The 12,304-nt window shown below is 32.4% G+C and overlaps 3 protein-coding genes and 1 long non-coding RNA gene across 5 annotated transcripts in view; 2 read left to right on the plus strand and 2 right to left on the minus strand.

The window, feature by feature from the left end:
* Positions 1-4,096, plus strand: part of LOC143306079 (uncharacterized) — a 67,522-nt gene extending 63,426 nt beyond the window's left edge. The window contains exon 3 of the long non-coding RNA XR_013063479.1: positions 3,961-4,096. This is a non-coding gene — a long non-coding RNA (uncharacterized LOC143306079). The remainder of the gene's footprint in view (positions 1-3,960) is intronic.
* On the minus strand, positions 400-6,038 carry LOC143305198 (exostosin-3-like). 2 transcript variants are annotated; one of them, XM_034327679.2, is made up of 11 exons: positions 5,349-6,038; positions 5,007-5,243; positions 4,390-4,930; positions 3,482-4,323; positions 3,207-3,422; positions 2,928-3,138; positions 2,603-2,859; positions 2,393-2,520; positions 2,044-2,320; positions 1,845-1,949; positions 400-1,723 (listed from the first exon to the last, which is right to left on the minus strand). In XM_034327679.2, exons 2-11 carry the CDS (start codon positions 5,166-5,168, stop codon positions 1,619-1,621), a joined length of 2,844 nt encoding a protein of 947 aa, XP_034183570.1. In that variant the 5' UTR covers positions 5,169-5,243; positions 5,349-6,038; the 3' UTR covers positions 400-1,618. The 2 variants fall into 2 exon arrangements, with proteins under 2 accessions (XP_034183570.1, XP_034183569.1); XM_034327678.2 differs by having other exon boundaries at positions 5,358-6,037.
* A 656-nt stretch (positions 6,039-6,694) lies between these two features.
* SCCRO (defective in cullin neddylation 1 domain containing SCCRO) lies at positions 6,695-9,969 on the plus strand. Its single transcript, XM_034327684.2, has 5 exons — positions 6,695-6,814; positions 7,303-7,516; positions 7,614-7,782; positions 7,865-8,078; positions 8,201-9,969. The coding sequence occupies exons 1-5, from the start codon at positions 6,812-6,814 to the stop codon at positions 8,363-8,365; spliced, it is 765 nt and encodes a 254-aa protein (XP_034183575.1). The 5' UTR covers positions 6,695-6,811; the 3' UTR covers positions 8,366-9,969.
* Positions 9,970-10,127: 158 nt separating this feature from the next.
* Positions 10,128-11,711, minus strand: LOC143306078 (uncharacterized). Its single transcript, XM_076692254.1, has 5 exons — positions 11,115-11,711; positions 10,794-11,032; positions 10,568-10,729; positions 10,442-10,510; positions 10,128-10,322 (listed from the first exon to the last, which is right to left on the minus strand). Exons 1-5 carry the CDS (start codon positions 11,239-11,241, stop codon positions 10,146-10,148), a joined length of 774 nt encoding a protein of 257 aa, XP_076548369.1. The 5' UTR covers positions 11,242-11,711; the 3' UTR covers positions 10,128-10,145.
* Positions 11,712-12,304: the final 593 nt, after the last annotated feature.

The following is a 12,304-nucleotide window of genomic DNA, read 5'->3' on the forward strand; positions in this document are numbered from 1 at the left end:
CATTTCATGAAGCAAAGTCTTTTCATAGTTTTACTAATGGATTACCATGATTAAATAGACATAAATTAAAACTGCAATGCAAATGGGTAAAACGTGAATGAAAAGTGATATTCTTCGCTTAAACTTTCGCGACAGATCACGAATGAAATGTCGATCAATCAAGGGGAATATTAAAATGACCTGTCAACCACCATAGCCCCAAACTAGTAGACTCTGCCAACCTGTTTCGTGTACTTGTTTTTATGGTGCAGAATATACGGGCACGCATGATTAATGATAGCTGGATCGAAGCCAGAGATACTCGGTAATCTCTTTCGCTGATATTATATCGGAAGATCGCATTTGAAATCGTGAAAATTCTTAGTCGACACAGCAAATAGCATCGTACGCGATTAATAATCTGAATTCTCAGTATAATCATAAATAATATATATTTGTTTTCTTGTAGGTATGCCTGAATTCAACTCAGGTTTAGCTTACAATCGGTTGTGTAGAACACAATATATAAAACTTAATTCACAAAATGGTTTTTACATTCAATAATACTCGGCCGAATTACACTTATCTACCTGTTTAAATAATTGCACGCATTTGCATTAAATAACACAAAACAGAACGATGTGCGACACATATATTTACAAACAACATTTCAAGAGTATTATGCAATGGAAAATTAATATCCGAAGAAGCATAAATTACATTAAATTAAAGAGTGTACATAATCGCTAGAGATTTGGCACATTATAATGGCGTAACACACAATAATTAAATCGATGTATAATTAGAATAAAATTTAGACCTAACAAAATAAAAAATTCGATAAAAATAAGTAGTAAGCAGCATTCAGAGAAATAACTCCACGTTGTTATAAATAATCATTAACGACTTTCCAATATTTAAAAAAATCATCGTTTTTTAATTTTGAGTTGCATACGCTGTACCCGTTCACCAGCTCTGCCCTAACACGTATTAAAATCTAATTAATTACGCTTAATTATTATATTTACATTATCACGGGAAACAGTATATTTACAACCTGAGATTATTGTGCAAATCGTGTGCAACAATAATCATTGGAAAGCCATGATCGTATTGGTCAAATTCATAAATAATTCGAAGTCGATACATTTTCATCCCCTTTTTCGAGACTCTTAATATGTACATATGCGTATCGTATACATATTTAATAGTTTAGCCATTCTGTCGTTTTACAAAAATCATATACGTCCGTAACAACCATTATGTAAATAAATTTATTATGCTTTCACTATAAATTGGTAAAATCGATATGATGTAAGTTATGCGTACATTGACATAAAAAGGTGTTTGCATTGTGTCCTATATTCGTTATGATATATATGTATACAGTCATCAACATTTTTTTATTAATAAATTTTTTTTTAAATGTGCATTTCATTCAAGCAACATGTACATCGATAGAAAAAGAAAGTACAATAAAAAGAGAGAGGACAATAAAAAAATTCTATAACATTTATTTCACGTAATGATATCACCTTATAGGAAACGTTTATCGATTCAGTCAAAATCTTATCAAAACCGTGTAAATTCTATCAAGTGATGTTTACTGGGTGTATGTATACCTACTATTTTGTTCTTTTTATATAAATTTAAAACACTTCTGCTTATCGTGTGGGATTCTTGTTTTAAACAATATCGAGTCAGCCCGATACTGTGTATTTAAAAGTGGCATGTATCCAAAAACCTGTAATCGGTAAATATATCGTTCATTCGCATATTTGCCTATTACGTATATACTCTGATTCTAGAAATGCACTTAATTACAGAAGTCTGTAAAAATCTGTGTAATAATAAAAGCTGCTTACCTGAGCAAAGAAATTAATACATTTGTGCCTTTCTTGAAAATGGGTATCGTCTTCTGAAAGAGAAATTGGACAGCCGGGACACCGAAATGTCCAACGTGATGTAACCTAATTTACATAAACAGACATTGAAATGATAATTTTTTTGTATTAAGTCTTCCGTCTTAATACTGACAAAATATTTTGTACACATAATACGCACCTTAACAGGTGGTTTTCTTGTTAAATGAGATATCAAGAAATTCATAGCTATGTCTTCGCAATTCATGTATTCGTCAACCTTGTCTCGTATCGCTTGCGGTAGCCAATGTGTATAAAGATATGTGTAATGTTTATGAATGAACGCAGCGCCAGTTAAAACCATTGATAACTCGCACGAATAATTAGAATTATAATTCCAAGCATTGTGATAATTCTGGTCCCATGCGTGAAACCGACCCGGAAATCCGACTACACGATCTCGATGTTCCCTCCATACTCTATAGATGTTACTGATATATACCATACTCAATTTTTATATCTTAACACTCGTAAAAAGGAAACAGAAATACCTAAATCCAAACATAATTTCGTCGTGTCTTAAATGAGCATCATCGTCAACTGAAAGAACAGCTTCCGTTTCGATAGCATCAAATGGTAAAAACCTATTGTTTAAACTGTTCCTTGGAGCTTTGATTACCTAAATAAAAGAATCATTTTCATTTTTTAATGATCGAGAGGGTAATACATTTTGTCCTTTTAAGAATGAAGTATAAATTTACATGAATTGGAACTCCAATATCTGGCCACTTCAAATCTTCCATGGGTGGCTTTGGGCTGTTCCATACTACTAGAACTTTATTTAAATATGGTAATCCATAAAGTCGGGCCAAAGAGTTTATAAGAACCTGTTCTCGTTCGTACGTTAACATTACAATCGTAAACTGTTCTCTTGGATAATTCCCACCCAAAGCTTCGCTAAACTCTTTGCCCGCGCCTCCAGCACCTTTCCCGATTGGTCTAAATCCAACCTCAGATCCTATGATTTATAAAGCCTCGATAAAAATATTTATGTTCGATGTCGTATAGAAGACAGATTATATTTACCAAGAAATTTTGCGTCACTAGGGAGAACGGTATCAAAAGGTAATTGTGGATACAAATAAAATGGATCCAACCAATCGTTCCAAATTTCGTGTCCCTGAAGCAACATTGTGGTGTAATTTCTTTTGAAAGCAGGAGACGGATAAGGTGGTTCTAAAGGACCCAAACTCTCTTCAGCTTCTGGCTCGGCAATAATGGTATCAGATTTTAAAGGCTGCAGAATAATAAAATTATTATAAACAATACAAAATAAATAACATAAATGTGTGTTAAAATATTTACCACAAAGCTTTCATTAAAAATACTTGGACTGGCAGTTTGAGGTGCCGGTAAGGGCGGTATACCAAGTCGATCTCTAATTACAGCTACAATAGTATCTACTGCACCCTGTGCAGTGCTTAAATAACGTTCCCATATTAATCTGCCCTGTCTTCGCATACTCAACAGATCGGTATCAGGAACGGCACGTAGTAAAAAGTGCATTTCAGTTACTCTGGCCTGAAATTTGAAACATACTTAACTAATTGGAAACAGTATTATCAATAAAAATATTTTACCTTCGGTAAAAAGATTGCTGCCCTACGCCAACTGATAACTTCATCATAACTCAACAGAATCTGATCGCCGCCTAAAAAAACTGGAATGGATCCTGATCGCAAAGCTTCGTATAACCGAGCTTGCATAGACGAAGTGGTTACAAATGAAGCATTACTAGGTGCCAAAATTAAAGCAAATGTTGATTCCTTTAATATAGCTTTTCTTGAAGAATCGGTTCCGCAGAGAGACCAATCAAGAATTTCCACTACATTCTTTTCCTCCGAGGCCGGAATACATTCGAACTGAATAAAAAATTTATCCAAAGTTAATCCAGTACTCATATCTTTAAGATGTTGAATGATAAAAGTATCTAAATTATTTTCATCAACTGCTAATCTTTCTAGATCTATATCTGCATCATCAGTTTGATGCGTCATAGTAGTAACTCTTGGAGATCTCATCTCTCCTTGAAAAGATAACAGATATTTTCTTCTTGCAGGTAACATTTGTGCACATTCTTGCCACACATCTCCGCCAGGAGGTCCCAAAATTGGAGGAACAACCATATCAAAACCTTCACGGAATTGATTTCTGTAAAATGTTGATTGTACTATTATGGCTCTTCCAGTATCAACTTCATTGAAAATATTTCCAGATTCAACAGATAGATCTCTACGTGCTAAATTTAATAAAATATGATTTCTGCCATCTCCACCCCAATAAGGAAGTGCATGTAATTTCTTTACATCTATAGCTTTCCTGTATTTTCTATCAACTTTAGGTTGGGTGGAAAGAGCTTCTCCTATTAGTACTATGTATATACAAGCTTCAGCAGCATTAGCAGTCAGATGTGGATTGTATCCTGTTAAATTACAAACATTTATTAATTAATAAATGCACATGTATAAATATATGGATACACGCATACCTAAAGTTTGTTTAATAGTAGTTTTCAAAAATCCATCCACATCCCAGCTAGGATTTACTACTGAATACTGATCTGGATCATATAAATATACCGGAAAACCGCTTGTTAATGCGCAACGGCTGTGATCAAAACAATTATACATTCTACATGAATGTGGTATAGTAGTTGGTAATACTACAGGAACAGAATTCATTAATATACGCTTAGGTGGTGCCAATTCTGGAGTATTTCTTTCAACTGCTTCTCTTTGAGCTACTTGTGCCTGCTCAACACTAATTTTCAATCGATCAAGATCTGTTTGCTGATGTAATAATTCTTGTTTAAGTTCATCAATTTTCTGAGTTAAACTACTAACTTCAATTTGAAGCCTTTGTCTTTTTGCACTCAAATCCCTAAGCTCATTATTTACAGAAACTTTAATGCGTAGCATTTCCTCTATTCTCATTTTCAATTGAGAAGCTTTCATGGGAGTAAAATCCTCAAAAGCTTCTAATGTGGAAAATGTACGATAAATATCTTTATCTGGAGATGCAGATTCCACCTGCAAATAAATAATTTATTATTTCAACTTGAGCAGTTACAAACAATATTTCTATGTAATTATTCAAACAAGTTACCTTTGATAAATAATAATGCGTAAATAATGGCACAATGAATAAAAGAGCAGATGTTAACATTATGATTCTAGATAACTTGATATGTGTTATCCAGTGACAAATTTCTCTTGTACTTCCATTCTGATGGTACATTGGAATTATTTCAAATATGCTTCCCCCCATTGTGATGTTTATAGATTATCATTCATGTCTAAATTTCAAACCAATAAATCTGTTTTGTGGTTGCATAATGAATGCCTGTAAACATGATTAAAAATATGGTTGTGATAAAGATATAAGAAAATTTCACTCTATACAAAATGACATTTCTCAATATTGTGAACAGTATATTCGGGTACACACATTCCTTACCAAAAACATAACTGCTGAGTTTTTATTGACATCATTGATCAGTAACCTAGCAATGACATATCCTTCTTCCAAATCTTTGACAATTGCAACTGCTAATTATTAGATACAAATCACGAGTATCATAGCAAAAGGTTTTTATAAATATATGTTATTTTATATACATCCTTTTGAAAACTATTCGATTATATAAAGTACGTAACAAGAGCTAATAAAATCACGCCAACACTATTTCCATTTAAAGGATCACGTTAAAGAAACAAACGTGAAATAATGCTATATCAACATTTCCTATTAATACTTATTCATTCATCTTTAATGTATGCCCTTGCTACTTTATGCATGTTCATTCATTTGCGTGGGTCAGTATTTATAATAGCATTTTGTTATTTTATGATCTTATTGATGACGTTCTTGCATATGAAAGCCCTATGAAGCAGTGACTACAAGTACAAAAGACTGGACCCCTTGTTTTAAAGGGGTTTATGATACAGGGGTCCCAGAAAGCCCCAAGCACAATTGAATACAGTCGGTATGACGATCGTGCCTGTTTTACCAGTCCCTCTTTTACACCTCCGTATCCCTTAAACCCAACACCCTTTACATTCCTGTATCTACTCCAGAGCTCCCCACGCGTGGCATACAAATGCCCATCTTGGGGGAGATCCAAATTGAGACCACCCCTTCCTATCTACCCTGTGGCCGACACCGGGGGTCGCACCCGGTACCGGCTTCTACTCGGGCAGCGTGCAAAGGCGCCTGGAGCTTCCACTCCCGACGCTAAGGCCCTGACGCCTCCACCAGTTTTTTGTGGTAAAGCCGTCATACCTAATGTTGATAGAAGGGTTGAATCAACCTCCCCTTCTTGCTCCTCTTGTTGCTGTAATATGGCAAGGCTGAGCTCAAGACCACTGACTGACAATCGGTAATGGGGTATAGTCTTTGATATCGAAGTAACCTGCTATTACCACCAACGTGGGTTAAACTGTTGCAGTGCGAAGTTTTTCACATTATTATATATAACATAACATAAATTGTTTATCTTTTTCTATTTTTATACTAGGATAGAGCAGATGGCATTCGTTCTCAAGGCACAAATTCAAAACCCTTTCAAAACAAAAGAATGTCTGATCTTGTTGGATCTGTAATCACTGTATGAGGTAAAGAACTTTGCATTGAAGCCTCCAAACGTAAAGTCATATTATGTAATGTTTTTAGCGATTTTCTATATTACTGGATCAAAATGTGATGCATGAGAAATTAAATATAATTTTTTTAAATAAACCGCGACATTGTTATCGAGGTTGTTTTCCTTTAACAACGTCTGGTGGCATTACTTATGGTCTTGTTGGTGTATTTGCATTTCTCAGGACCTTCACAGAACATGCGTATGTTCATGTCAAGTTTAGTGCAAAGGAAATAATATTTTGGCTTTCGGTGGCCTAAAATTAGCTAAAATGGTGAGCTGTTAATAAATTTATGAATTAAGCTAATATAATATTTTTTGTGATTTTATTTTATTGATAAAATTATCTTCTTAACTCAAACGTTTGTGACAACGCAATAAAACTGTTAAAATAACCTATTGTGATTCTAAGTTAATGTTCCCTTTTGTTTAAAATATAAAATCAACTTCGTGGCATACTTAATGTTTAACGATATCAGGAAATAAATGCATGAACTTCTATATCTATTTGTAATAAAATGCATTAAGATTTAAGAATTTTTGAAGTTCACAGCAGCCTTTCAATGAGATCATGTACACAATATCTGAACTATTCTGGATGTTGAAATTTTATTTTGTTAATAAATTTTCTTTGGGTTCAGTATTAGTGTTATGAACAATTAAAAGTTTGAAATTTTTAATGCATATACACATGTTTTTATTATAAAACTTTTTAAGTGAAGTGTAACTTGTGAATGATATTGTATTTAATTGTTATTATAGCATAAGTTAAAGTTTTCACAAAGGGACAAAGTAAAGAAGTTCATTACATTTACACATACTGAGGAACAAACAGCAATATACTGTTTAGCACAAAATGATTGGAAACTAGACTTGGCAAGTGATAACTATTTCCAGAATCCTGAAGCATATTATAAAGAACCAAAAAATTCAGTAGATAAGAAGAAGCTAGAAATATTATTCAGTCGATATCAAGGTAATTCCATATAAGATTTTTAATCTAAAATGATATTATACAAAATTTAAGAATGTGTTTGTAATATTTGTCATATTTGATACCATGATCAAAATAGATCCAAATGAACCAGACAAGATTACAGCAGATGGAATAATGAAATTTTTGGATGACTTGGATTTGAGTCCTGAAAGCAAATTAGTATTAATCATTGCATGGAAATTTCGAGCAGAAACACAATGCGAATTCACTAAAGATGAATTTATGAATGGCATGATGGATTTAGGGTAAATACAATATTGCCCTCTTTTCTTTCCAATTGATTTCCATGTATCATTTCAATACCATTTATTGTAATTTGCTTTTCAGTGTGGACAGTATAGACAAATTAAAAGCCCGTTTAAGTAGTTTAGAAAATGAATTAAGGGATCCTCAGAAATTTAAAGACTTTTATCATTTCACATTCAATTATGCAAAAAATCCAGGACAGAAAGGTTTAGATTTGGATATGGCAATTGCATATTGGAACATTGTATTAGATGATAAATTTAAATTCCTGCCTTTATGGTGTCAGTTTTTACAGGTAAGGGACATAATACATAGATATGCTTACATAATAACAAGAATTTATTTTTACAAAAGGAAGGTTTATAGGAGAAAATGTATTGAATAATTATAATATAAAATACTTATACTTTTTTTCAGGAACACCATAAGAGATCAATTCCAAAAGATACATGGAATTTACTATTAGATTTTGCACTTATGATCAATCCTGATATGAGCAATTATGATGAAGAGGGAGCGTGGCCCGTATTGATAGATGATTTTGTAGAATGGGCCCAGCCTAGAGTTCGTCAATCTCTCTAACATCTTTTTATTACATTTTCATACAAAAAAAGCTTTATTTATTCAATTATAAAGTCGTATATTCTTCAAGTGATACTTGATTATATTTTTCTGACAAAGTAACATCATTTTACTTTGTGTACAGAGAACATGATAAAGAGGCAGATACTATAATTATTAAAATCCATCATGGTGTATAATAACTATATAATGTAAAGAAATTATATAAAATAATACTTGTAAACAAGTGGTTACTTTCAGATGAAACTAAAAGTATTGTATGAACTTAATTAAAAATTATATTACGTTTATAATGAAGTTTTTCAGATAAATTGTATTCGTTTATCTGTACAAAGTAATATGATGTGTGATCAGTTTGTTTAAAAAAACAAAACATAACAGTGAACAATGTTGCTCAATTACCGACGGTATTTGCAAACTGAGGAAGTCATTCACTGTGTTCCTTTGCACGAATTTGGCTTCAAAAGAAGAGAAATTACGAGAAAACTTCGTTTATACCTTTTTGTAGATAGTTATTTCTAGAAATTGCGTTGTTAAAAAATTGTTATTAAATAAATTTTACACTCTATGTAATACTTGTAATATACACACAGAAAACACAGAGAGGAAAATCTGTATTTTAAATTTAATCCCATTTCGGCACTGGTATGCTTACCTCTTCGTAATCACCTATTCGAGTAGGTGATAGAAAAAGATTTATTTCTGTTTTTGTTAGTACAGATTAATATTTATATTGTAATTTTGAGATACTAGATGCTAGGGAAAATAAATTAAGAATTTTTTACGAGTTCAATTTATGAGTTTTATGCATGATTATTACAGGTTAAATACATTATTTCGTATAATCTTATAGAAACACAGTTTCGAATATTTGCTGGTTTCAAAGTTATACGAAATGAATTCACATAAGAACATTAAGAGAAGCGAACAACTGATGAAAACGAATTTAATTCTCGTGAAATTTTTTGTATGTACTACAAAGTGTTAAAGCTACTAATACTATTTTATATTTAATGTTTTCTTCCTACTTCACAATGAAATGTGTGATTAATGCTTTTGTAGTTTAGTATAGAATACGTGAATTTTTCAAGATTACTAATCACTTTAATTTATATACAGTATGACAAGATTGCAGAAACATAATGTAAAGAAATATGTTTCTATAACTTTATAGTTAACAGATAAGAAATCAAAACATTATATTCAATTAAATATATCAACATTGAAAGGTGCAAAGTAGATAATTAGCAATATGAAAATATATCGTCCACAAATTTCGGATTATATTTTATAAAAATGTTAAGATAGATAAAATGATGAAGTTTCTGACATATGTATTAATTACAGAAAAAGTCCAGTTAAATACTGTCAGGAATACGTTCACACAATGCAGAAAGAAATGTTCATAAAACAAAAATTGTACATTTCCATTTCATTTAAGTGATACTAAAGTACATAGAATTTACAGATTTAAGCTATGTTATTTTTTTCGAATAGTTTAAGCATTGCGTGAACAATAAAGAATTGTAATAGTTTTAGAATGAAATTGTAAATAATGTAAATAAATCTGTCAGTCTTACTCTGTATAACATGTCTAATTAAATAAAAAAAAAATCCATAATCACTACATAACAACAGTTTTAAGAGAAATGTTTAAACTTATAGTAATAAAACAAATTACTCAATTATATATTTAATGTTTTGCAATTTTTTGTTTGTTTAGTATATTTATATAATTTTTAAAATATTTACATATGTGAATATAAAATATTAAATCATTTTATTTATGTTTTTTGCAACAGTTGCCACAGTTGCATAAAGAATTACAGCCACAGCATGATGCATTATTCGGATATAAAAATGCTAATTCATATTGATTTGCTTCAACATCATCACATTTATTTAATATATCTTCAATGTACCAATCACATAAAAGTTCCAACTGGTCTATATTTGCCTACATTATTTTTTATACTGTTAATCTAACATGCATTTTTGTTACTATCATTAAAAAATGCAAAATCGCACAGTATTTATAACATACCGAGTTTACTACATGTAAGTACATATTCTTACCTGTGCAATGACTAAACCGCGTCTTGAATTTGTAATTGTATTATGACTATGGGAGTCAAAGAAAGTTACCTAAGAACAAAATATTCATTTGAAATATCTGTTTGTAAGTTTTAATAACCAGTTTACCTTATATGTTTCTTCTTGAAATATAAATAATACTGTACGCCCGCAGGTAATGAGAAGCATGAATAAATTCTTAGATTTTGCTATCCTGTACCAATTGTGCAAAAAGCTACTTATATTTTGATATAAACCTATTTCAATTCTTTCGTAAAATACTTGAAATGTCTAAAATAAGGTTGATTTGTTATAAATACTAAATGTTTAGATACAATGCAGTTTTAATTTATACCCATTCTGTTAATAAACTTAAGTCTCTGCCTCCAAGTCTCAGTGCTTCTTCTGTACTAAGATATGGATGGGAAATTAATCCTTCTTTAATACTCCATGTATGGATGGCATTACCCTCTATCATAGCTTGAGCTATAATATCAATAATTTTAGAGCATCCTTCTACATCAAATATTAATAATTCTGTTTTAGATATAAATTGAGCAACCAGAAGACAAATAAGGGTACATGCTTTGCTAACTAAAAGAAGATTAAATATATAAAAATTATACATTCAGTAATGCTCAATACAATTACTAATTATGTTGAAAGATGTCATTACTCTTTTGTCCCGGTGGATATCGACTTTGCGAAAATTCTTGATCATACCAAAGTACTTTAACGGTACTTTCATAATAACTTTTTATATAAGAAGGAAAATTCTCATCGAATAATGGTAATAAGGACATAATTCTTTATGCAACTTTTGACGAATGTGCTATGTATTACTTGCAAATTTTATATACGAAAACATTTTTCCGTAGTGAAATTAATTTATTATGATCTTGGAAAAATTATGTTTCGGCTATTAAAAGCCATGAAGCTGGTTCAGTGATGAATTTTGTTTCAAGTTCATTCATATTAATTTATAAAGATTACATTAATATATGTACATGGGATATCTTCATATCGTGGCTATTAAACACGTTATGTTTATTATCATTTCAATTAGGTACTTCATTTTTATTTCTAAAATAAACATATCGTAAAAGGTACAGTAGGCTTCCCTAAAAAAAGTGGCGTTAATTTTATAACCCTATTTCTTTCCTTTTTTATTAATGTGCGGATATCAGAGATACGCTTTATAGGTCTTTAGAGAGATCTCGCTGAGATTACCTCAGTACCGTTGCATTTGTGCGTTTGAGCGGTCGGAGTCAAAAGTTACAGAATTTTCAATTTTTCTATAGAAAGTCCATGGACGCACATTTTATCTTAGGGGTCCCTGGCACCCCAGATGCCATAACGTCGGTATGTAGAAAGCATCACTGGCGCTTCGGGGTCCCTGGCACCCCACACGCTTTAATGTCGTAACAGAAAGCGTCATTGGCACTTCGGGGTCCCTGGCACCCCAGACGCTATAATGTCGTAACAGAAAGCGTCACCGGCGCTGCGGGGTCCCTGGCACCCCAGACGCTATAATGTCGTAACAGAAAGCGTCACTGGCGCTTCGGGGTCTCTGGCATCCCAGACGCCATTATGTCGTAACAGAAAGCGTCACTGGCGCTTCGGGGTCTCTGACACCCCAAATACCATAATGTCAACATGCAGAGAGCGTCTCCGGCGCTTCGGGGTCCCAGATACCCCAGATGCCATAATGTCGGTATGCAGAGAGCGCTACCGGTGCTTCGGGGTCCCTGACACCCCAAGACGATATTAGATCAATATGCAGAGGAGAGTGCTACCGTACCTCGGGGTCTCTAACACCCCAAGAGACAATCTTATCAGTATGGAGAGGGAGTCACCGGCGCTTCG

Source organism: Osmia lignaria, chromosome 2 (assembly GCF_051020975.1).
Source record: "Osmia lignaria lignaria isolate PbOS001 chromosome 2, iyOsmLign1, whole genome shotgun sequence".
In the NCBI taxonomy this organism is placed as follows: domain Eukaryota; kingdom Metazoa; phylum Arthropoda; class Insecta; order Hymenoptera; family Megachilidae; genus Osmia; species Osmia lignaria.

What these genes read in the sequence shown, in the direction of transcription:
- LOC143305198 (XM_034327679.2), bottom strand. Translation starts at nt 5,168, where the DNA reads ATGGGGGGAAGCATATTTGAAATAATTCCAATGTACCATCAGAATGGA. An exon ending in TACTATTAAACAAACTTTAG is followed by an intron (nt 4,324 to 4,389) that starts GTATGCGTGTAT and finishes GTAATTTAACAG; the next exon opens with GATACAATCCACATCTGACT. An exon ending in CAGCAATCTTTTTACCGAAG is followed by an intron (nt 3,423 to 3,481) that starts GTAAAATATTTT and finishes TTCAAATTTCAG; the next exon opens with GCCAGAGTAACTGAAATGCA.
- SCCRO (XM_034327684.2), top strand. An exon ending in AATGGCATGATGGATTTAGG is followed by an intron (nt 7,783 to 7,864) that starts GTAAATACAATA and finishes TTTGCTTTTCAG; the next exon opens with TGTGGACAGTATAGACAAAT. An exon ending in TATGGTGTCAGTTTTTACAG is followed by an intron (nt 8,079 to 8,200) that starts GTAAGGGACATA and finishes ACTTTTTTTCAG; the next exon opens with GAACACCATAAGAGATCAAT.
- LOC143306078 (XM_076692254.1), bottom strand. Translation starts at nt 11,241, where the DNA reads ATGTCCTTATTACCATTATTCGATGAGAATTTTCCTTCTTATATAAAA. An exon ending in TAAGTTTATTAACAGAATGG is followed by an intron (nt 10,730 to 10,793) that starts GTATAAATTAAA and finishes ACCTTATTTTAG; the next exon opens with ACATTTCAAGTATTTTACGA. An exon ending in GCGGTTTAGTCATTGCACAG is followed by an intron (nt 10,323 to 10,441) that starts GTAAGAATATGT and finishes AAAATAATGTAG; the next exon opens with GCAAATATAGACCAGTTGGA.